General features: G+C 43.9%; 2 protein-coding genes across 10 annotated transcripts in view; one reads left to right on the top strand and one right to left on the bottom strand.

The window, feature by feature from the left end:
• LOC139051362 (uncharacterized) overlaps positions 1 to 15,594 on the top strand; it is a 144,651-nt gene extending 129,057 nt beyond the window's left edge. Inside the window, exons 6-8 of the mRNA XM_070528381.1 lie at positions 14,629 to 14,739; positions 14,896 to 15,399; positions 15,456 to 15,594. Of these exons, the coding sequence (XP_070384482.1) occupies positions 14,629 to 14,739; positions 14,896 to 15,098 (314 nt within the window). The 3' untranslated portion in view covers positions 15,099 to 15,399; positions 15,456 to 15,594. The remainder of the gene's footprint in view (positions 1 to 14,628; positions 14,740 to 14,895; positions 15,400 to 15,455) is intronic.
• Positions 8,966 to 25,636, bottom strand: part of Gclm (Glutamate-cysteine ligase modifier subunit) — a 129,752-nt gene continuing 113,081 nt past the window's right edge. Inside the window, exons 7-11 of one of the 9 annotated variants that reach the window (XR_010567314.2) lie at positions 24,414 to 24,647; positions 16,949 to 17,092; positions 15,280 to 15,376; positions 14,569 to 14,723; positions 8,966 to 11,505 (exon numbers count right to left, since the gene is read on the bottom strand). Coding sequence is in view for 1 of the 9 variants with exons in the window: in XM_065443660.2 (XP_065299732.1) it covers positions 24,481 to 24,647 (167 nt within the window). In the remaining 8 variants the exon portion in view is untranslated. Of the gene's footprint in view, positions 11,506 to 14,374; positions 14,724 to 15,279; positions 15,377 to 16,948; positions 17,093 to 24,108; positions 24,648 to 25,636 lie in introns of those variants that run through there. The other 8 variants (XR_010567317.2, XR_010567313.2, XR_010567312.2 and 5 more) reach the window with 8 other exon arrangements.

Here is a 25,636-nt window from a genome sequence, read left to right as displayed (position 1 = left end):
ACCCAGTGCGACCCAGCGCCAAAAAGCGCGTTGCTGGTTTCACACTGGAAGACGCTGGGAGACGCTGGTTTTTGCAATAGGGAAGGGAACAATGCTCAGCACTTGCATGCATTGGCGCACCAGTTTCACGTCTCGAAGGCCACGCGCGACCTTTTCGAAATGTGGCACTATAATTTGCAGTGTATCCGGAACGAAGCGCGAGAGCGGAGCCCCAATTGCCGCATGACACGTTTCTCAGCATTCACATGGACCGGTGCGCCATGAATTTTGGGACCCGCCGTGGTTGCTCAGTGGCTATGGTGTTGGGCTGCTGAGCACGAGGTCGCGGGATCGAATCTCGGCCACGGCGGCCGCATTCCGATGGGGGCGAAATGCGAAAACACCCGTGTACTATAGGTGCACGTTTAAGAACTCCAGGTGGTCGAAATATCCGGAGTCCTCCACTACGGCGTGCCTCATAATCGGAAAGCGGTTTTGGCACGTAAAACCCCATAACTTAATTTTTAATAATGAATTTTGGGTGCCAGGCCATGTTTTGCGGCGGTGGTGCTAGATGGTGCCGAGTGTTCATAGTTAAGTGCGAAAGAGGAGTCCCCCTGCAGTACACGTCTCCTATATAACTAGTTTCGATGGTCACAATATGTTGTGCGGCTATATTGATTCAATGCTAATGCATAGCCGTCGACAGTCATTGTGGGATATACCGCCACTTTTTTTTACTTTATAGATTTAAGTACCAGATGTTATATTTTTCACTGATATTTTGATAAAAAGAGGAGAAAACAAAGACAGATGGGGCAGGGGGGAGGACGCACTGTATTTACCGTTACAAACTTTTCTTCTAAAAAGCAGTTCACCATACCTGCATAACATCAAGTGTACAGGACAGAGAAAACAAGAGTTCATGGAAATATTTCTTTAAATATGTATATGCCCGGTATATCCTTTTTATTTCTCACATTTGTTTATAGACAAATAACCAGAAGTGCTATGAGCAAATCTGCTCTAAATATGTGGGACTCCTACAGCGGTGTGCAGTAACATAAAAACAATATCTGCATTGCATATGGTGTGGTCGTACAATCTGATTTGGCTGCTAAAGCTACAGCAGTGTTTGGGGGCAGGGGAAAAGGTGCTCACCTCCAACAGATTGCATTATACACATGCTGGTCATAAACAGCCAAAGGAGGACATATATCCTTTGCCATTCGAAACATTCAACATTTAGCTGGTGTTCTTTCTCAGCACAAGAACTTCAAGATAATGACTGTTTTACACACATTTCAATGCAGAACTGTTTGCAGTACAGGGAAAACACCTGGTAGCAATTTTGAAACATCCTCAAAGAGCACATTTTGAATGGAAATTTCATTTTCCGTTCTTTGGTCATCGCCAGTAGAGCTGAGTGGCTAATCGATCCCAACCGTAACATTAGCACAACAGCGTCAAAGAGGACAAAAAGAGCAGAAAATGAAATCAGATGTACAATTTTCTTTTGAAGGCATTCATGTTTGGAAGAATATCTTGGCACAATACCGAAAAATAATAAATACTGTTACCAAACAATAAAATGACCAATATGGCACTCTACTGCAACTACAAGACCGAAAAAAAAAGCAACTGTAAAGTGTGAAGGGGGAAAAAAAAAATCCCCGTAAACCAACTTGAGCGCAAGAGTAGAAAAACTGAACTAAAGACATCCAGTGATATCTGTTGTATGAAGAGCAGCAAGTGGCATCTCTATACTTCTGTGCATAGCCTCTGCCTCTGAGATTTCACAAACTTAAAAGAATTTGATAAAATTATAATGTTTAGTATCCAGAAGCTGCACTGTGGGCTATGAGGGTTGCAGTAGTGGAAGGTTATATTAATTTTGGTTAACTAATGTGCACCGAATGCACGGCACACAAATGCTTCAGCATCCTGCCCCCTTCAGAATGCAGCTGCCACAACGTGGAATTGGACATATGACCTCGTGTACAACAGCAGAATGCTGTAGCTACCACGACGTGTCTTCACAAACTTGAGCAGCTTACTTAAAGGGACTCTAAATGTTAACATTAAATCAACGTGGACTGTTGAAATACTATCCCAGAAACCTCGAAACGCTTGTTTCGTGCGAAGAAGAGACTTGTGTTCAGAGAAAATGCGTTCTGAAGCGCCCGCGTACCTCTAGCGCAGTTCAAATTGCCCGCTCTCCGATCGAGGAGTGGTAACGTCATGGCCTCATAGTGACGTTGCGCCGTCGGCGAGTAAAACGGCGCCCGCAGACGGCGCTACGGCTTCTCTGCGCATAACTCAAACGCGCGGACAGAAACAGAGCCAACACAGAGCCGACAGCAGCCCGAAACCGGAACTATGGTGGCTAGCGGAAGGAAAAGCGCGCGACGATAAGCTGGTTCTTTATTTTATGATGCCAACTTTGACGCTCGTTGCAATGGACGACCCCGACAACGACACATTTGCTCGCGATGCTGGGATCGACTTCAGCGATTTAAGCACTGATGAACGTGACCTGCTGCTGAGGGCTCGCACTGCCAGCGTCGTTGCGTACTACTACGACGGCAACTGTATGTCATGGCTGTATATATTTGCACATTTGTAGCTTTTCCTTCGTGAAAGCCAAATGCCGCACGCACCGCCCCGTCTTCGACCTGCAGTTATTCTTGCGCTGCGGAGAATGCAGGCAAGACAGACGGAACAGCTCTACGGGAAAGCTTTGCTTTGAAATACACTCCACACGACTTCAGTAAGTCGGCGTTCAACTAGTAATCCTCTGGACGAAAGTGCAGCGAGCACACTATGCGATTTTTTGGCTCTTTGCCAACGCACTGTGGCAGAGGTACGGCACTTAACCACTTCGAACGGAGAGGTTCACTCGTTGGCACACACTGATAAGTAACGTTGGATTCGCCCCTGCAACTGCCCTTGGCCAAGTTCCGCGTACCGCTCGCGCATCCCACGACATCACATGGACGTGGCATTCTCGCTGCTTGTTCCAAATGCAAGTTTCGCGAGCCAGCAGAACGAGCGCAGCACGACGCGATAATGAAACGACTGAAACTTCAAAGCGCGCGCGGCGCTGAGTCGAGCGAAAACGAAACCTTTCGACCAGCCATACTACTGAAGGGTAACGTCAAAATGTTATTTTTTCTTAGAATCGAACAGAAGTAGACAAGTAGCATTTTCTTCAGTCTTATAACCTAATGAATTGATCTTTTTAATACGAGCAGTTGAGTACCAGTGACATAAATTATGAGGAGTGCCTCCGTCATCGGGCTAGTACCGGAATGTCGCTGGGGGGTCCCAAATCGTGTCATGCATTTACCTCTATTTCTCGGTTACTAAAGCTCTGTTCGCGATTATATTGACGCCTTACCATTGCTTTATCACTTTAACTTGACTTCATAGTAACCTTGTGCCCCTTTAAATCATATATAAGTTAAAAATAAATCAACTACAAGCCATAAGGCTGGTGCAGAATGACAAACTTCCCAAAAGACTAAGCACCTCTCGGATGACATAGCACCTCTCGGATACATGCAGAAAATTAGGTATAATGAAACAAATAAATAAAAGGATTCTCTAAGTTTATCATAAAAGCTAGGACTATGACAATGTTCAAGAAGCTGAACATAATCTTTGAGGAAATAAAAAATTAAATTGTATATATAATAAATACTATCTATATTAATGAGCCGACTGTCCACTTTACATAAAAGAAAGAGATAGCAGGAAACAAGAAACTATTGCTGGGTTGGGTACTATTGGCCTCGAGCTCCACCACTGGAAAAGCTGGCGCCACCGTCGGCGTGACGTGCTAGGAGGGATCACGTGGACATAGCGGCCGCGTCGGCTGCTTCGGGCGCGCCGAAGCGAGCTGAAAACGAGTTTAAATTCCCTCGTACGCTGCGGTTTTCATTTAGTGGCGAAATTTTCCCGCTTCGAGTGTCTCCTTTACAACGCTTGAAAGCACTACAATAGGTAGTGGCTGCCTTTGAAGGCGCGCAACATGGTAGGCTACTGCTCGGTGCCGCAGGGCCGGACGCACATAACGGAGGCCGGTGTCGGCCTTATTCACACGTAGCCGCAGGACAAGAAGCTGTGTGAAGCTTGGCTCGCGAAACATAAAACCGGCAGTCATCGGCTACATTCGGGTATGCAGCAAGCACAGACGCGAGGAAAATTTCTGCTACGGCGCCCGGTCTGCGATGTTCTGAAAATGCGCACTGAGACGCTCGCCTGAGTCCGCTGCCCGACTAATGTCATGACGGTATGGTCTATAAACTTGTCGATACTATAGATACTGCCAAGTTCAGTGGAGTGGAAAGGCAGCGGTAAGAAGCACATTTAAAGAAAGCATGGCATATGGTCATGTTTGTGTTATGAATTAATGCACTGAATTACAAAAAAGGAGCAGCGGGAAATTGCACGCTGAGAACGCCGATAAACATACAGTGCGACGCAACTCGAAGGTCAAAGGTAAAAGAATTTAGATGAAAAAAAGATTGCATCGTCGCGACGGCACATCACAGTCCCCGTAGGCGTCGAAGTCTCTACAATGAAATTATTTTTGAACAGCTCTGATAGCGCCCACGCAACAATGGTTGCCTGTATACTGTCAAATGCTCATATTCTGCGGCCTAAAGCTCATGGCACGGTGCGAAAACGCGCGCGCGGAGAAAGCGAAACAGTGCGCGGACAAGCATGCAGACGCGCAGTCGGTCGCTGCGAATCTGCGCGATCGCTGCATTGAGGCTTCATTCTATTACGCTCCATTTAGTTATACAAACACTATAAGAACATATTTCACATAGTTTGCTCTCAGCGTTTACCTACCTTTCACGCAAGAAGCCGGTTCGGGAGACTCCATCGCGGCGACCGCGCGCAGTGGCGTTCACTGTACGTATTCGGTAAAGAGATAGCGGCTGTAAACGATTGTGTGCTTTCAGCTTGCCCAAGATTATTATTTAGACAGTAAGAAACTTCTCTCGTTTCGAAAGTACTTACAGAAATGTCCGGGAGAGCTCGCGCGTGGTGTTTTTAGTGAGCGCTGACAGCAAAACCTATGAGGAGCGCGCCACGTGATCCCTCATACTACGGCAGCGAGGCGCTTCCGATAGAGGGCGACTCCGTAACTCCTCGCCGCCAATAACGTTTCTATTTCCAGTGGTCGGACGTGCAGTACTTTGCCTACATCATCACCAAGATTGGCCAGTTGCGAGCAGTGAATGATAAGGAAAAAAAAATCGAATGAAAGGAATTGTGACACTATACCAGCCCTGGACTATCTCACTGATGATACCAATTTTCAGTGGGGGAGTAGCAGCACAGAGGGAGTAGCGCTTGAGAACAGTGCGTGCAGAGATTTCTCTGCTGCATAGGGAGCCCTCGTGCTTTTCTGAGAGCGGAGCAGCAAGAGGGAGGGTACCATACAAAGTGCCATGCGAATTTTTTTTTCTCGTATCGATGGGATTGGTTGTTCTGATACAGGACGATCGACTGCCTTCCATAATAGGAAAGAAGAGCAAAAGTGACATGACAAGCATCACATGACTACGTAGTGTTAGACCTTAGCTAGCCGAGTCCGGGCACGTCAGCCCGAAGCCCCACAGTACAAAACATAAAACCATCTCCCTGAGGTGTGCATGTGTGCATGCAGCATCCCGTGTGTTAACACCCTACAGGTGCAAGACTAGAACCAGAACCATGTACATAATATACAAGGCTGAACGAGTTGCCCACTAAGCACCTCTTGGTTCACGTGCCTGACTGTACACATTCAAACACTATTGGACAATGCACCACTCCCCATCTACCATTACTGACACTTGGCTGTGGAGTTTTTAGCGTAATTATATTTCAATGGTGACCAAGAGCAAGCGAGGCTGAGCGTGGGTCCGGAAATTCAACCTCATGTGACAATCTCACATGCAACAACTTCACAGCCGTGCAGGCATGTGCTTGGTCAGGCAGCACGCCATCAAAGGCCAACACTATGCTCACTTCTGACTCTTGAACTACACGTGTTTGTGAATGGCAGAATAAAATAATAAAGATAACAAGAGAAAGAAAAGAGCAGTAGCAGCTGTGCCTTTAGCTTCTATATAATATGTACTTACACACCATTCCTTGTGTAATTTGGGCCATACTGACCATACCACTTGGCCAGTTCTTCAGTGGCACAACCAGCTATGTGTACTTGTACTCAGTTGCTGGTTCAAACATCACAATGGCATACCAGTTTTTCTAGTTTCCCCTAGATGAATGATTACACTACAAATATGTTTGCCAGGAGGACTTAACATTGCCAAGAACAACAAAAACTGGACTGTCACAAGACTAGTCTAGACTTTTTTTTTTGCGCAGAGATTTCTGTTGTAACAAGCTCTAAAAGGGGTAAGTCAGTGAGCAGACTGACTTAATTTGTGTTCTCCTCATTTCATCCTCATGTTTTCTCCAGAGAATTCTCTAAAAAACCCTCTACACCTTTTCTTTAATCATCAAACTACCTCGTAAAACGCCAAGTGTTGGATTACTGGAGTACAAGGAGCACCTCATTCTCCGATCACTACTGTCATCCACATAACCCAGGCAATCATGTGATAGTTAGTTTCTATGCTGCGGTACCATCGATTTACCATTTACCTGATCTGTACAGCCATTCATGTCATGCTGCACTATATTCTGCACTGCTATAAATACAGAAGTAGATATAACAGATTAGCCAAAAAAGTTACGCACACCGACTTTGCTAAAACTTATCAAAAATTTTTCTTCGCTGTTCCATCTGATGATGCATAAAGTTTTCACAATAAATCTGCCATTGACAGCAAGTATTCGTCTGTCCCCTGCCAAACTTCCGGTTTTCCTTCTGTACAAAGGTGGCAACCAAGGTACCAGCACAAACTGGGTCATTCTGAATGCTCGTACAGTGCGGCCGGCCGCTAAAGGGAACACGAGAGGACAGCTCACACCTTTAAAGCACTCCAGCTGCGATTGCTCATGGAAATAGCGTCAATGCATTTCGCAGGGGGCAGGTGCGCAGAGAATTAAGGCCCGACACTACCTATCGGAATTTGTCGGCTGTGGAGCTGGACACTTGCAGACTTGCGATACAATAAAATTTGCTCGCAACATATGCTTACGCATTGCCTAGCAGTGTATCAGACTGCTCACACAAAATATGGAGGTTGTTTCAGTGCCAAGTACAAAGGCAGTTGGAACACAAAACTAGGAACACACTTTGAAGTAATATGCAGGAGAGAACAGCACCGACACAGGCAGGCCCAATGCTTCTATCTTGACATGCTTTAAAATGTAAAAAAATGCGATTCCTAAAGCATGCGAGTACAAGGAACACCCCATCATAGCGCCCAAACATGCATACTCCATGTCTCGTGCTATCTGTAGCAAAGCTGGCTTGCCAATCAGTTTATCAATGGTGTGAGCTTCCAAGAACAAACAACAGCTAATCTCATCCAGTCTTGTTTAATCCATTAATTTTTATTAATACATGCCAGACCATGACCACTAGACTGCCAATGACTTATCGTATGTTATGCTGATCCATAAATGTTTACATTTCACTCTACATGCATTTTTATAGTCCCACTCCAGTCATGAGACAACTGCCGAAGCTTTTTAAAAAGCCTTGCACATAAATTCTAATTAAGAAGGTTCTGGCTAAGCTTTTGGAAGCAGGAAAATACAAAAATTCTAAATCTCTACTCAACAGAGTGTGAAAGTTAATGAAGTTATTGGCTCAGTATCAATGTTTCAGCATCATATTTAAGTTTGGATAACTTTCAAGGTACCAACCAGCATTCAGCACTTCTTTCAGCATGAAAATATTGTGATGATTTTTGGTTAAAAACGTGGGCAACTAGAAAAAATTTCCGTTGTAACAACAGTTCTTGCTTTCCTGAGCTCCTTCAGAACAAGAGTTTTGTATACCCTTCCTAAGGCTTCATTAAAGCTGCCCTCACTTCAACAAAACTGGCAGATTTCGCAGGCAAGCAATGATGCTGCTGCACAATCACTGAGCATCAAATTGTGATTTTGCAAAACAAAATTTTTATCACTCATGTAGCTATCTGTAGCTATCTAGCTTCGTGTCATCAAGTGCTCTGTAATCTCCTTTTAGTGCTTCCCACCATACCTCAAGAAGGTGCCAGCACCTTTATGTTGAATTACCAATAATTCAGAGTGCACTAATAGTTTGAATAAAGCTTGATTTAACAAGTGTCCAGTAGAGGTAAAGGAAATTATGGGGTGATTCAAATACTGCATTGTTTTTCAACTAACATGTGTTAAATGTTTTCACAGCACCCTCACGACCAGCATACTAATGTGAAGTGGTTGTAATGGGTATACTGGAAATGTGCAAAGAGAAGTGTTTGAGCAAGGAGAAGTGTTTATCTACATTGCGTGCTCACTGGCTCTTTATAAATATAGCTGCCTATGTGCTCTATTTCTAGCAAGAGTTTCAAGCTGCACACAGAACAAGCTTTGTGTAATGTGGGCTTTTCCATGATTTTATCAGAATGATGTTGCATGTGGGCTTTTCCATGATTTTATCAGAATGATGTTGCACAAGTTATGATTGACGCACAAACTGCAATATGAAACACAAAAGGCAACCCACAAGAGCACTTTATGGCTCTTTTGCATGCAAACTGCATGCACTAGTGTTTGCATGACACACTCTATTTTTGCTCCACCTATGCCGCGCTTCCATGTTATCACCCACTTCTGACTCAGAACAAGATTAGAAAGCAATTGGTATATGCCTACAACATTGAGATAACAGGCCTTCTGAACCATTTGTTTAAAGCCAGAAGTTCAGGGATGGCACTACGCAGAAAGCACCTTGAAAACACCAGCTCCGTTTTACTCTACAAACAAACACAACAAGTTACTGCGCTTTTATAATCAGGTTAACGAAAAAAAACACCTATGCTGCTTTTTGACGTGGTACTATACTTTATTGACTGCCGTCTAGGTGTGGCCATGAAAGCAAAGCAACACAGGAACATGGCATTGACATGCTGCACAGTATAGTAGCACGCAAAGTGGCGTGCGTGTAGGAAATTTTCATGCAAAACAAAAATTCAGCAAGATTAATGTAAATGTTGAAGCAGTGTTACGGGAGTAGCGCTGCTTCCTGTCATAGTATGTTTCACGCACAGTATCTACGCACATCTACCCCAACTGGCACAGAATCTTACGCCCACTCTATCGCCAACATGTCAATAAGTGAATGGGCGCACACTTGAATACATACATACCATATACACACAATAAATGACGGACTACACAGATAGCGCGTTGATGATCGAAGTTGAATGTTTTGTGATGGCCCACAAAAGTAAGTGAGTTACTAGCGATAATACATCTTTGCTACAAGATATTACAATGTACAAAAGGGCTGCCTTTCAAGCCTTGCGCGCAGCAACAACAAACCTATCGGAACTGAGCACACCCGTGAGCCATATGGCAGAAATAGTCAGATAGTGACCGCACCAAGGGAATTTAGTGAGTCAGAAATGTGACAAGCCGCTGCTCCAAAATATTTGCCAAATAAAGAACGAAGAGCAAAACACACTAACCCTGATTCAATTCATGAGCGGAAAGTTTGGATAGTTTGGAATACATATTTAGCCTCGCTTCTAAAACAAGCACCATATACACTGCTCGCACCATTTGGACATAGCTTAATCAGCTTCCAAAGCGCTTCTGCATGTTCTCTGTAGCAGTGGCCAATGTTTCGTGTCATCCACCCAGTCACCGTCTACGATATATCCCAAAACAGAGGTTTGCTAAGCGGCACTTGCGTCATACACACTCACTGTAAACGCGGAGGCAACGGAGACAGTTGAGGCAAGCAATGGACGCATCACCATGTGAACAAACATGGCAGCGCCCATGGGATCACCGCAGCAAGGGTCAATAGCGACACTAAGTTGTTTCATAGTTTGGATCATTATGGACTTCGAAACTAAATATTGAAAAAGCTGAATAAAATTGTTTGGCTGGTTGCCACTCGATTTGATTTCACATCTAGAATAGTATTCACAATCCTACTTACAACACAAATTGCCATGGCTACAAGCCAAGCTTCTCTTTTACACACTTACTGTTCTTTTTTATTCGGCACACATTCATGAAAGCACACATACATACATACATACTAAAAAGCCCATCTGGTTGGAATGATACATAGTAAAAAGGACTTTGTGAACAAGGCTCCTGTGTGGGAGTCGAAACGTTAAAAAGGTTATTAAATCTTTTTGATTGTCATCCTGGCTCCTTCCTTTTTACTATGTATTGTTCCAACCAGATGGGCTTTCTTCACACATTGATACTTACCACAACTATGCTCATGCAAACGACACCATAAATAACATCTGGAAGAAGCAATGAACTATACAAATGACTGCCAACAATTTGCATTAACACTGCAAATGTTTTAAAAGACGCAACACAGACTAAGAAAAAAATATTCACAAATATGCTACTGACCAATACAGGCATTCAGTGCAAGAATAACTATCACGAGGGTACAGCAATATCTATCTGCCAGTCATTGTAACAGAAATTTCACTAATATTTAAAAATACAATAAAGGCAAATATTAAGGTGTAATTAGTAAATTAGTAATTCTTAGTGTTGAAAGCGTCACTTTTGCCCCCCCCCCCCCCTCCCCAGCTTGGCAGCCCAAAATTTGGAAAAAGTTCCAAAGGAAAAGCAATTGCGTTCAGTGCACCGATGCCGCGCGCATGCATGAGCAAATTTCCGCACGCTGCATACTTCCACGTACTGCTACTAGATGGTGGGAGCTGCGTGTAGGCTTCTGATGCGATGGTGCATCCAGGGTGTGCACAAGTCGCAGCATCATTCCGACCAAAAGGTTCAGTCCAATGCAAGAGCCGCGCCGGCCGCACCTCGTCAAAATTATGAAAAAAAGTGCAGCCCTTACACTTGTCGATATGGTATTTAAATTCAATTAAAAAACTCAGCAATCGATAGCTTATAACCAATTGAAGTATGCAGATATGAAATAACTGAATATTCGAGATTACATTCACAAACAAAATCTTTTATTTGTTTTTGTACCGAGGTTTATGTCAACACAATAGCATGGTGGCTTTGGGCAGCATTCACTATAGCAATAGTGGGTTTGCGTTTCTTTATATCTGACCTGTGGCAGGGAGTCTGCTTTTGTACTACATTGTACATTTGAGTTATTGTGGATGGCATGATTAGGATAAGCTGTCCATATGGGCTGGTTGATATGAAAGAGGCAACTTCAAGTAAAAAAAAGGTCATGTGACAACAAGTGCACACTGACACAGTCATAATAGCAGACGACACAGCCGACGAACCCGGCAGCTATTGGCCTCACTGCACTCCTAGTCGGCTAAGGACCACACGCATGCGTCGCATCCATCATGGCCATAACCCTCCCACGGCAAGCTGGTCCATGAGCAGAAGATGCAAAATCTGTAACCAAAAACACTCCTGCTGCTATTTTGGAATCTGAGGAATACCTACTGCTACTGAGAAATGACCAAACAATCGAAACAGAGGCTCTATGTGTCAAAAAATAGCAGCTTCAACTTTCTTGTAAGCTTTGGGCCATACATCCGACTAGTTGGCTTCGGGCATTGTTGAACAACCACAACTTTCAATGCTGCCTGCGAGGCTGTATTTCGCAGGCTTGCCAGATGCACCTACATTTGCCAGTTTGCATGGTACCAGTGGGAATAGACTTGGAGCCTTATGGAAATTTCCAGTAGTTAGCAGGGGTTGCATTCTTGATAGATCACATTTAAAGACACTTCATGTTCATGTGATAGAACATCCAGAACTATATGTCTCACTAATTAGTAAATAAGCTAACACGCTTTAATATTATTAGCAAATAATGCTACTAAAAATAACAGAGAAAGCCACTCTTACAATTAGAGTAGGCTTGGTAAGCCAGAAAAAATGTGGCACGATCCCTCTTTTCTGCATCACCTTGCCATAATGTCATGGATTTTCATGGCGCCCGCACAGGCCTAGTCAGTTTTTATGCGAAGCATACTAGCCGCACAACCACGCTCTTCCTTGCTGTGCCGCGCACGGCTGCGTAGCTACCATTGAGGGTATGAGCCATTGTTCATTGCTGCGCGTCTCATATGTGGGTCTATTCACTTTTAAGTTTGCTATGTTTGTTATTAAGTTGCTTCTATTATGCGAAGCATACTAACCGCACAACCACGCTCTTCCTTGCTGCGCCGCACGCGGCCGCGTAGCTACCATATGACGTCATAACAGCTGCAAAAGCGGAGGCTCAACTCGTGCGCTCGCTTGCGGCCGCGTAGCTACATAGCCGGGTCTCAGCTCGTGCGCTCGCCTGCATGAGTTGTTTCTTCGTCTAGCCGAACCAAATATAGCCAAGCAACAGCAGTTCACCAGGCTAAACAGTGGTTCAACAACTAAAATAAAGGCTAGTATGCTTCGCATCCTGGGCTTAACCTTAGCTAAGCCACAGCCATTTTTTATCAGCAAAGATGGACTCCACTGTATTATAAGGGAGCCAAAGACTGAATTAACAAGTTTTGAGAAACTTTACTGTGCGATCATGACCCAAATACTACAAAATACTTTGTAATTCGTGACATCACAGTGACATACTGGAAAAAACGGAAGTTAGGGTTTATTTTTTCTTCTAGCAGTCAACCTCTTAGCATCAAATTATTGTAAATAGAGTTTTCAAAGAGTACTTTAGCAGTCAAATTCTTTAACCCTTCCAGGTGCCAATTACGTCAAATTAATTGAAAACTTACCACATTTCTTACATACTTAAATCATAAAAAGCGTACCGCTTAAGTGAGTTTTGTCAAGCTTACAGGATATGTACTCCATGCAAAAGCTCAGTACAGGAACATCAGATATGCGAACATCAACTATTTCATGTCTAGCAGGCTTAAAAAGCTCCTACCCAGCTACTTGAAAATTATGACTTATGCAACATATTGTGAAGAACAATGGAAGTGAACCCACTACACACAATGACATACTCTCACCAAGCAAAAAATATGCAACCGTTCACCTTTCCGCTCATTATACTAAAACATTTTGCACGTTATTCAAGCTTGCAGCACAATTCCAATCAAACATGTTTCAAGATGTATGTGGCACATTTTAAACACCATCTTGGCATACAGAACTGTATATGTGCATAGTGCCTGAAAGGTTAATGTTTTTCTTTAGTGTCCCTTTAACACCCAGCACTTTCTTTTTTATGTATTTCCCTCATGAATCCGTGACTCTTGCCAACAGCATGTGCAGTGCAATGAGAATCCCATCGGAGTGAGAGGGTGCAGGCATTATGCCTAGATCAATGCTGTAGCATGTTGCACGAGATGAGCCAAATAGAAAACCACTGGCATTTCTCAGCACCTAATGTAAGCATTATCTGTTCGCTCATATAAAGCAGCTCTGGCACAGCAGCTGAAACAATGGAGGAAGCCAAGGCAGAAAACAGCACAACCCCAAGAACAAAAGACAAGCTAAAGGTTATAGTTGGAAGACAGAGCTGTGCGTACATCTCTATTCAGTGTTCTTGCATTTAGTGCCACTTCTAAGCTAGTTGCCTTCCATGGATTTGCTATTCCAACTTGCCTAAATCAACTTCTTCAAACTTGTGCTGTACCTACCTGATTCAAAGCATGACAAATGAAGAAACCTGATAAGTCCATTTCCTAGCTCATAATTGCTGTTTGCAGCAATATTAACAAGCAAACTCTTAGTAGGCATGCATCAAGAACAGCATCAGATCTTAAAATGGAACCTAGCTCTAAAGACTCTTTAGCAAGCTGCAATATGCAATACCTGCTGTGGTGGTGTAGTGGCTTTGGCGTTGCGCTGCTAAGTCAGAGGGCGTGGGATCGAATCCCGGCTCTGGCAGCCTCATTTCAATGGGGGTGAAAGGCAAGAACACTTGTGTAGTGTGCATTGGGTGCACGTTAAAGAACCCCAGGTAGTCAAAATTAATCCACTGTCCCCCACCTACAGTGTGCCTTATTACCATGGCTTTGGAACGCGAAACCCCAGAAAAAAAAAAAAAAATACATTCAATATCTGACACTAGAGCATTTACAGAGATTGTTCAGGTCTGCAGACATTTCCACAAAGACCGTACGGAATGTTCAGAAAGCTATTGCTGGCTGCTGCAGAGGCCCACCTGCTCCAAGATGTTAAAACTTTATCTGACAAAATCCTAATACACATAATTATTGAACAACCATTAAGGATCTTATCAATATATATGCTTATCTTATCAATATTTGCAATTATGAAGTTTAATGTGACAAGGCAATACCTGGGGCGAGGGAGTATTCTGTAAGTGTCCACCTAAGGTCTCCTCCATTAGCCTGCACATTTGGCACTTGTTCAAGAGTGCTGCACTCTGGCACTTGATTAGGCGATTGCAGCGCGCGCCACCTCCACTGACGCACTTGATTTTACACCGGGCAGGCCTTTTCATGCACGAGTTCTTTGCACACCGACACTCACTCTGCTGTCAGTTCTCCTCAGTGCACGAGGTCACGAGTTCTTGCAATCCGGCTGTTGCAGACGACATGAAGCTGAAGACAAATGATCAGGAAAAGGATGTGTTCCCCATTGTAAACGAAAGCAGTGTTCATGTGGCCGGGGAGCAAGGAGGCCTGCTGTACGAGACAAAAGGTAAGCGTCACAATTTGAGCACATGTGAATGGGTTCGTAACACATGTGGGACAACATAATTTATTTAGCATTCACTGCGAGCTGGCAGTTCACACCACTGCTCACACTGCGATTGCTTGATGACCCTCTACAAATTTATGTTTTCTGTTTTCATAGATGGCCTCCACGTCAGTGTCCTTTTTGTGAGTGAGGCCACTGGAGCTGAGAGTTCACAACAGAACAGCAGCCAAGTAGCTATGGCCCCGGCAGCCGACATTCCAACAACTTCCCTGCCAGCTGATAATTTTGAGCTGGCACTGACACATCCGGGGACGAGCGCAGGCACCGAGCTGCTGCCCGATGCAGAGAGAGAAGTTTGACTTGACAGCACTTCAAGTTGAGAACAAGTGGAATTCTTTGGAGCGGCGGTACAAGAAAAACAAAAGCAAAGAATAACTCCTCAGTCACTTCCAAGTCTCATGCGATTACGAGAAGTTAGTAACCTTGGCTCAATCTCCATTTTTCGTTGTCACTTTGCCAGCTGCTTTAAAAACTGCTTACATTTTCCAGTGAGCTGGGGGAAGTGCTGGAGAAGCAGCAGCATATAACACCAATGGTGCTGATGACACAGGGGAGGGTTATGACTGGCGAGAAATCCCTGGAACAAGACAATGCATCAGGGTAAGTAGTTTTTATTTGATTTACACGATGAGAAGTCATTCGCATGCATTTTACAGGCAAGAAATGCAAGAGGAACCTGGCTGCGAGCCCCAAGCACTGCCACAGCTTGGAAGGAACAAGAAAAGGCGTTATAGGGAGACGCCTGTGCAATCCCTTTTAAGGATTATTGGAGATGCTGAGGCTGCAAGAGAGAAGAGACACCAGGAAAGGATGGCCTTGCTTAAGGAATTGAGTGGTGCCATCCAATCGAATAATGAGTGAATATCACAGCAAATTGAAATGTTTCATTCCGCGAGCAAACTTTTCAGCACTGCTAGTGAGCAATGATTTGCCTTCGGCTTTCGCAACACAGTGGTGTGATGTCGACTTCTTCATTGTTTCCTTCATCTTCATGATTAGGAAGGTCGACAAGCTCGGCCATGAAGTCTCTTTCAGCGTTGCACCAGTTATGGAGGATACAGGCACCCAACACTATCTTGCCCGACTTTGCATCGACAAGGTAGAGCTTCCTGAAGAGTTGCTTCAAGAGCTTGAAAGTGTTCTCGATCGCTACCCTTTGTTCATTCATTCACAAAACTTTATTAGTGTCCTGAAGCCCGGTCTTTTCAGACCGAGGCTACCCTTTGTTGGCTGTGATATTTGCTGAAACTCCTCTTCCACGGAGGAAAACTGACCGTTGTGTCTGTACAGTGCGAATAGCCATGGAAGGTGCGGGTATGCAAAGTCACCCAGAAGGTAGCACCCGTCTCTGCATTTAGTGGTTGCCTCAGAAAAAAAGAAAAGGGCTCTCCTTCAGCTCGTGGGCATCATGCACAGAGCCTGGAAAGCAGATGAACACGTCCAGGAATTTGTTATCTTCGTTGCAAATTTCCTACAAAATGATCGATGGCCATTTTTTTCCTGTTGTGTGTATGTAGCAGTAGATTCTTCCGGCATTGTGATTTCTATATGGCTGCCATTAATAAATCTAACTGTATTTCAGGGGCCTTTCCCACCACCCTTCACGAGAAAACTTGCCTTGCTTTGGGCCATCTGCGCATCATTTGACTATGTGATCACTTCAGCACTGATTTCCAGCAAGAAGTTCAACACAGACAGAAGACACACAACAGATGACTCTGTCACGTCGAACAGATCGGCAACAGAATTCATGCTGCTCCAGTTTCCTAAATAGCCGAGGGCAATCAAAATAGTCTCCAGAGCAGATATTTTGTGCCGTCCGCTCACGGCGTATGGGTAAAATAAAGAGCGCCTAAAGCATTCGCACACATCGTCAAATGTTTCTTGACAACCTAAAAAGATTTTTGAACTATAATTCAAGGTATCTGCGTGTCACTTCGTCAGTGTAGCCACTGATGCAGTTGCGGTCCACGTGTATAAGTTTGCATGTAGCAAGGGTAAAAGCACTGTCAAACTCGTCGTCACTTTCATTGTCCTTCACAATTTCCATTGCCAATAGAACAACATTGGCCATACTACAGCCACTACGACACAGTAGTCACTCTTTGAAGAACAGCATACGTTGGAGGAGTTGGAGCAGCATCATCACCTCGTTGCGTCATTGGCGTCGTTCGCAACGTGCACGGCGGCTCCAGCAGACGACGTGGCTTGTGCATGTTACTGCACTTGATTCAACTGCGCCACAAAGAGCGCTAGTGTTTTGCTGCACTTGTGGCACTTGCACTGACGAAACCTGCATGACGCTTTTGTGAACTATGTGCAGAAAGTGCAGCCAAATCAAGGAGACCTTTAGATGTTCATTTCATCTGCTGCTGATTGGTTGGTACAGCCTGTCAACTTCAGCAGCAGACAAAATGGACACGTACACTAGGTGGACACTTACAGAATATCCCCCCGGACAACGACAGGTAGTGGAGAGCTCCAGATTAATTCTAACTGCCTGGTGCTCTTTCAATTCACACCCTCAGCTTTTAACACTATCTACCTCCTTCTGCCTTCTACCTCCTCCAGAATGTGGATGCCATGACTTGAAATCAATCCTGCAAGCTTGTGCTCAACACCACAGTGAATACGGCACCACAGCAGGTGTCTTATCTGCAACAAAAATGGCTCCATGCCTGTATTCTCCTGCCTGTGAGAATTTTTAAGAAATACAAACACAGTTACTTATGATAACTGGAAAGGGCATCGCTGAAGCTTATGTTTACCCATGTGAGCTGCACAGAAGACACCAGATGCAACCGAGCATGGTTGAACTCTAGACAGCTGATGTGATACAGTAAAACTCGCATTTGAGCTAGATGTAACAAAATACTTTTAGCTTACACAATGCCAATTTCCAAAACGGGTCCACAGTAAGCCATAGCAAGTCACAGTCGCAGCACTGTGCATTACTACAGCTCGAGTTTCATTGCAAAGGCATGGATTGTGCTTGAACCTGTCGACTACAATGCTAAATTCAGTATGCACAGTTTCCAATTACATTTCTGAATCTGCTCGATTATTTCGACATTACAGTGGCACTACATCATACCCGATAGAATCAACATATATAAACACAAATGAAATTTCAGATGCCACACAATATCATGCCTGGTGTTTTGAAGATAATCTGCACATACCACACTGCAAATAACATATTCACTCACATAATGAACACACTTCTTTTTTCCCTGAAAGACCAAAGCAAAGTTGGGGGATGCAACATGCAGGGTAAGTTTTACAGGAACTTTTTCGAAACAGAATGAAGTTAAAGGTAAGATGGTAATGACTAGAAAATTCATTAGAAACTTAACTTTGAAGCAAATATACACGTACACAATTTGCAAACAATAATGGTTTCCTGTCGCACCTTCTAGGACCAAGAACAATGTGCCCTATTCAGCAGTGAGCAGCTGGTCATGCTGCTTCTGCCAGTAGGACATGTGGACTTCGTCCACACCGAAATGCCTTCTGGCATCATATTTCCTTGCTCCACTGCATACTCCATAATGTTTTACTTATACCAGCTGTATAAGTGGAATTACAGTTCATGGCCCACATAAAAATGCAATACAAGCAGAAAATCGAGCAACAGAGTACACTTGTGGAATAGTTGCCTCCAAACTAAAGAAAAAAAAAGTATGCACTGTGGAAATAGGTGCAAGCGAAGCTTTGATGAGCCAGCAAGACAGAACAGCATATCGCAATAAGAAATGTGCTGTGTATTTGGGCCATGAACGCATACAGTAACGGTCATAAGCCACAGTGGTGTACCTTGCAGAGCAAAGGTAAGTTTCATTCAAGGACAATATTCTCAAGAGATTGTGTTTGGTGATGCTATCACTGCAAGATTTCGCATAGGTCTGCACTAGATGCATCTAACTAGATGGCCGAAAGCATTCTTAGCATTGCATGAAGATAGAGAGCATGGCGCAGTGCCAGAAATGTGAGCTGTATGCACCAATGCATTCTATGCTTACTCACGCAAAGCCTCATGAAAATGATTGTATCCCCCAATGACTGCTTCTACTCGGCGAGACGACCGATGATGATGACATACTAAATCGTGCAGAAGTAAGCAAAGAAAGCTTCATTTTAAAAATAGGGCTAACATATTGCTTACCTGTCCATTCGCTGCTAGCTGCGCAGCTGTATGCACAGTGTTTTGATTAGCTGTTGCACTGGTACCGCAGCAGAAAGCATAAATTTTTTCACCTAGAGGTGGCATGTAGCATGCGCTGTCATAATCAGCTGGAGCCAGTGAAATGAGAAACTACAACACAGCCGTACAGCACGGGACCGAAATTGGGGCTGCAATTATCACAAGGAAAAAAGAAACCTACAATTTTCAAGAGTGAAATTGGGGATGCAATTGGGGGTGCAGTAAATACAGTATAGTGCAGCTATGAATGCAGCTGCTGCTAGTCCACATCCCCATACCTTTGTTTTGGCTTAAAAGGAAATTTTTTTGCATTTCCAGTGATGCCTGGTAGCTAAGACTAGTACAAATGAAGTGCTTTTGGCCAGCCTTTTCAATCTATAGCTATTCTATGACAAATATATGCAGGAAGCGTTTATATTTGTGCTTACAACCAAGCCACATTTCATCACTTTGTTTTTGAAGATGTAGCATTCAAGCATGGCAAGCCAGAAGTCCTCATGAGGGCAACCTCAATAGCTGTCGCTGTACTGTGCTTACAATGCTACAGTGGAACAGCAATCAGCAAAAATAAAGTTCACTGAGCAACACGGATGGGCTTGATTGGTAGCAGCAGGCCAGTTATTTATGCAACCAACCGAAACCAAGAACACCGTTGAGTCCCACACCTACAACTTCAACTGCACACTTTCGTGATAGGGTGGATAAAAATTACATGAACATCACTAGTGACAAACTGAATTTCTTTGATGCAACCTAGACAGCCAGCTAGTTGCTATTTAGGCAGGGAATGTCTGACATCTGCACATTGCAGCATTGTGATGACATGCAAGATGACGTAGACAGGCAAATTTGGTGGTCAGGCAAATGCAACATGATCAACTATCTGAAATTTCAGCTAGGTGATATTACATTGAAGTGTGAGACTTAACAACAGTACATTAATGAGGTTTCAGCACTGGTGGCATTCTAAGGTGCAGCAAAGTTAGTTGTTTTTAAACTTAAAACAGTAGACTCCCGTTAATTTGACTCTGGACAATTTCATCTGAGCCGAAGGCCCTAGCCAGCACCCATGCATTTCTATAGGCCAAAACTCGATTAAATTCTGAGAGTGTTCCTAACTGAATAATTCAAACTTTGCTAGTCAGCACGTGCACACCTGACCTCAATGGCAACTCCCAATCATGGCCCCAATGGCTGCAGTACCTGTCATGGTGGCACTAGTGGACAATGACTGCATCGGAGACATGCTATCTCCTGCAAACAATGATAATTTTTGGCCTTGCCTTGGCAGAGTTTGAAGTGAAAAGGCAGTTCACAATTAATTATCATCATGGTTACCCAATAGCAATGCCCACCTTTTTTCCAAGAAAATGGGTCTGAAAATTGCCAGTGCGTAACAATAAAATAAACCGAAACCATGTTTGAGGCATTGTCGATAGACACCATCAGAACCAGCATCATCACTATTATCATCACAAAGTGGTGACAGAAGAAATGTTCGTGTAAGCAGGTGATGTCGCTTTGATTACAAAAGAGCATTTACAGAAAAAGTTATTTTACATGCTAAGCTAGCAACAACAAAGCTGCGTCACACGTTCTCAGCATGTTGCAGTGGTTAGGCTATGCATGGGCCACCATCCCATTCGCAATGGTTATGGAGTCATTCCAGAAATGCAGAACACGAAACACAGGGGACTGCATGGAGTACATATTATGGCCCATAGTGATTAGAGGGCTGTCAGAGTAGGACAAATATGGACATTAAATTTAAGAAATTTGGATCTATGAAGGTTTCATTTTTTTCTCTGATTGCCAGAATTATAGGTATGATAAGGTTTTCATGTTATAAAACTGGGTGCATGTTATTTTTGGGAGCACATTCTTTCCTATATACTTTGAATCCGTAAAAACTGGCAGTGGATTAGATCAGGGGGAGCATTACATTGAGGTAAGTACTGTGAAATAAGAGCAGCAGCGGTGTCCTTGTGCCCTTCTTTTTTCTAATTTGACCTGCTGGATAATTTGATCAATGTGATCAGTTTCATCAAAGAAAAATTAACAGAAGTCAACTATCTTTTCCATCTGCTCTGTTAATAAGACATTTTCATAGTTCCCTCTACATCTAAAAAATTTTTAGACTATTTCATGCCTGCTTTACTTAATCCTACTAAAAGAAAACAGATTAACATATTAGTGCCAGCACTTTTCAGCTGCCACATATGATAAACAGTGCACACAAAATCGAAAATGAGTCTCGGACACATTGACACGACGAGGCCTTTCTTCTGTGGAACGATTTAGATATTTCCTGTCGCCAAGCGGAAATTTCTCAGTGAGTATGGGACACTAAAGTGATGATTCAGTAAAGCTACCGCCTGTCACTATATATGTGTCATCCTGATACAGCTTTTGCAAGAACGCGTAATAAATACATTCCAGAAACAGATACATTCTAGACAACTGATAAAGTAAGTGACACAATGATAGCATTTCGATTGGGTCGACATGCTGTGATCCTTATATTAAACACAGCTGACAGCTGTGCATTCTATTTCTCAATGCAAGGCACATTTACATTACATAGCAATAAATTCTCTGCTGAATTTTGTTCTGGATCGGACAGATGATAAATAAATCAACACATTTACACACTATTTTCATTAGGTTTCTTACACCTTTGCTTTACACATCCACTGTAGAGCCAGCAGTACATTCATTGGTCCATAGAGCAACTTTAGGCAGTAAATCACCGTGCCATAAATACTTTTTCTTACTAGAGCCAGTAGCATTAGCACATTTGCATACAAGATGCTGCAATAGGGGTTCATACAACATCTAGACTTCCTAAGAATTTCTCACATTAAAGGGAAGCTGAAAGCTTTTCCAGAAAAAATGAGTGAAGAGCAGTACGCCGTTGTTTTCAATCCTCTGAATTCGCATCGAAATTGAGCGAAAGAAAGCGCAAACATATTTTATTTCGACGAAAAGTGCAGCAGCAGACACGCCCAGCTCGCGCGCTTCGTTTCCGCCTGTGATTGGACGGGCACCTCGTGACGTCAACAATGGTGTTCATCCGGGCCAACTGCTGCCGCTGCACACGAAGCACGGTGCAAAGTAGTTTGGTGGTGTTTTGCTGAGACGGCCATGGAAATTTTAGAGAGTTTGCGTTTCTCTGAGGAGTTCGGCGTTAAGTCCAAACTTTACGAGAGTGATTTTGCGCGCGACGGTGACGGGCGATGGCTTTGAGCGACGAAACGGGCCGTCGCTTGAACAAATCGCTCGGTGTTGTCGCTCGATCGCTCGTTTCTAGAAATCTAGAACTCGTCGCTCGTCGCCTGGAAATGCTATGAGCGACTAGCCAATTGTGCGAAGCCGAAACTGGATGTACATAACTCAAATACTACTGTTTGTCGCACGGAACGAGCAAACTATTGAATTTTACACGTGCAAGAATAAGAACCTAGTGCAAGACCTTCAGAAATATTTTGTGCTCCTTCTTCAGTAAAATACATCAACTTAAATTGATAAAGCATGCGTCACGCTAGATTCAGCGCGTATATTGCTGCCCTCATACCGGGAAGTCGTCGCTCAAAGCCGTCGCTCGCGTGGAGTTCAGCTTGCAGACGACGAGTGAACGCGACAGCCATAGCCTCGCTTGTAGCGCTGTCGCTGTCACGTGCAAGATAACTTGTAAGGGATTTATACTTGTACATACTACACGTACATACATACTTGTACATACTTGTACATACTACATGTACGAGCTGATTGCGAAGAGCCGGCCTCTCCAAGAAGCAAAAAATGCTGGTGCAAGCACTGCTTTCCACGCGAACGAAGGCGAAGTGTTAGCATCTCCTTGTGTTGGAAATGTTCTTTGGCGAGTATGTTTTTTGCTAAGCTGCATTCAGCGTTCCAGTGAGTATGTTTCCGGGCAAACAACTGCAGTGTTATGTTCCTGCATGCCTCCTCGTAGAATGTAAGCGGTGATGCGATCTTCAGCATTTGTGCGCTGCCCCAAAGCTGTCGGCAATCTACACAGACGGTTTAAATGCGGGAAAAGTTTACCGGCTGTTGTAGCACGTGTAGTATAGAACCTTCATCAGCGCGCCATCCGCACGCTACTCGTAACCGGCGAATTCCGTCGGCTATGTGAGATGGTTGGTTTCTTATGTGTGCGAGAGAAGGGGGAGCGCAGCGTCTTGGCGTGAGCAGGCTTTCCAACACATGCAAACTTTACGCTTGCACTGCGTTATGGTAGCTGCATGCAAGCTGTTTTACAACACACATGCGAATAGAAAATTTGCGGCGCTTGGCCATGAAACCTGCGTCAAGGATGGGCGATAAACATGCACCTTCCGTTCAGCGTGCTAACTTTTTTTTTTTTTAGGAGAACCCAAAGCACGCATTATTGATAAACTCCGGTAGTAATCGTCACGGAAGTGGTTAGAGCACAACACTGTTGTTCTTGAGCGCCTGAAGTTGTTTCACTTCACAGCAGCCTCCCACTTAGCTGAAAGCTTCCCGTCTTGCAGGAACTAATGGAACATCGGAACATCGTCGCGGCCGCTGGTGTTCGTGCAAGCGTAGGCTGCACAGAACGCCAGCATGATCGGCCTACAAATTCAACTGATGCTGCGCACGTCAACTACCACTCCTATATACACACAAATAAAGGAATGTAGGGTTGAGCGAAGCAGATTAGGACAGCACGCACGCAGGAATAAGCCCGGTCAGGCACGGTCACGGAGACTGCGAAGGAGCAGAACACCAGTGTTGACGTCACTAAGCCGCGACGGTTTCCTGTCTCTGGTCGCATCGTCAGCGTCAGCGCTATTTTAACCGACGATTGCGTCGTTCCTAAGGGAGAAATCCCCCCAAAATTTTACCTTCATGATTTATAAGGTTCCCGCATCCATATATGAGCGTCTTATTGAATTCGACAGACTCTTCAGCTTCCCTCCCTTTAAGGGCTGTACCAGTCAAACACTCAAACTTTTCATACCAGCCCTGTCACCACTTTTCCAGTTGCTGTTCCAGAGTGACTATGCTTAAATGGGAAGCATGTTATCCACTATACTTAACCAAGCACACGAACACACTAAACATAACCAACCTTGAGACACTTGTATTGTGACTATCACACTATTACACCAACCTATGCAGTGAAGGAGTCTAAAAGCAAAATAAAAAACCCCGGCAGCAGCACAATACAATATTAGCTAAAAAAGAAACATGCAGACACCTTCAAACCCTTGCCCCCTGTTTGTTGTCCCTTTTTTTATCTTTCACACGTAGATCCATTGCATCATAAGCGGACTTTCCATCACAAAGCAGACCCTCCTTGAACGCTCAGGTTAGGGTTTCACTGTCTTGTGGACTTTTGATCTGAGCAGAATCACTCGTACAGCACCTCGCTTCCCAATGCTGCAGTCCAGTCTCGTGCCTGTGTTTAGATGAAGCACGGTCCTTTCTGATCATTATGGCTCCTTGACAAGGCTCGCAACGTAGCCCTTGCTCTGCAGGAAGCCTCGGCACTTGACAAGCACTGAATAGCGGGCCACCCAGGGTGCTGACCAGCGGTGGATGTCCTCCTCTGCCACATAGCCCTTGAGTAGGCGGGCCATGCCATCATGGTCAAGCAGCACTGCAGGGAAGGGTACAGTGCAAGAGGCATTGCAGTGAAGTGCACTGCAGCAACTAATGCTACTTGCTTAAGTGTTTCCCAAAAATCTTTGCAAGGCTATGGCTGTAAACACCACGACATGTTGAAGCCACTACGTGTGTCATTAGTTTTAATTTCAGCATTCATTGGTATAACATCCATTATTGGTTAGTGTCTTTGTAAAGCTTATGTTCTGTATGCACACACACAATCACACACATGCATACACACAGAGTGACATGCACGTACACACCCATGCAAAGTACAGCACCTTATGCCCTTCAACAAGGGCCACACCTTACAAAGTTCTGCAAGAACCACTAAAGAAAGCTTTGCATTTAACAATGAAACATAGTATTGCAAATGTAAACAAAAAATTTACATACACGAAAAAAAAATAATACAATATTATTATGCCCACATGTGCTTTGAAATTCAATGTTTGGACAACATGCAATGGGAAAACAACAAAACGTGTCACGGGCCTCTGGAGCACCACCAGCTCGACACGTGTCGGTGCCTCGTGCCGCAACGATCCGCACGATGTTTCACATTACATAGATGTCAACAATAGTTGAGTCCACCAAATTTTTTTAGTTATTTCAGATTGTATGCTTTCCCGGTTAGTATGTATTTTTCTCGCGGTTTTTCCGAAAACGTATGAACGAGGTTCTAGTGTGTGTGCATGCATGTGTGTGCATTATATAGAGGTCGTACACCACGCGAACTCCTAGCACTTTAACGAATGCTTTAACCAGGATTCACGTTTTTGCATTGTCAAAACAACACTTAGCTTAACTTCTGACAAAAGATTTTCATGGCTAATGTGTACAGTCACTTCGCACCAAATTATGCTATCATCCTCATGCTATTTTTAAAAATGGTGATATTTAAAGAAAGACTAAAATTTCATTTACGAATTGATGCATTTATATAATATATGTCGATAACCAAGCTGGTACATGCCTTGT

This window comes from Dermacentor albipictus, unplaced genomic scaffold (genome assembly GCF_038994185.2).
Source record: "Dermacentor albipictus isolate Rhodes 1998 colony unplaced genomic scaffold, USDA_Dalb.pri_finalv2 scaffold_11, whole genome shotgun sequence".
Classification (NCBI taxonomy): domain Eukaryota; kingdom Metazoa; phylum Arthropoda; class Arachnida; order Ixodida; family Ixodidae; genus Dermacentor; species Dermacentor albipictus.
This window is presented reverse-complemented; position numbering and strand designations above follow the sequence as displayed.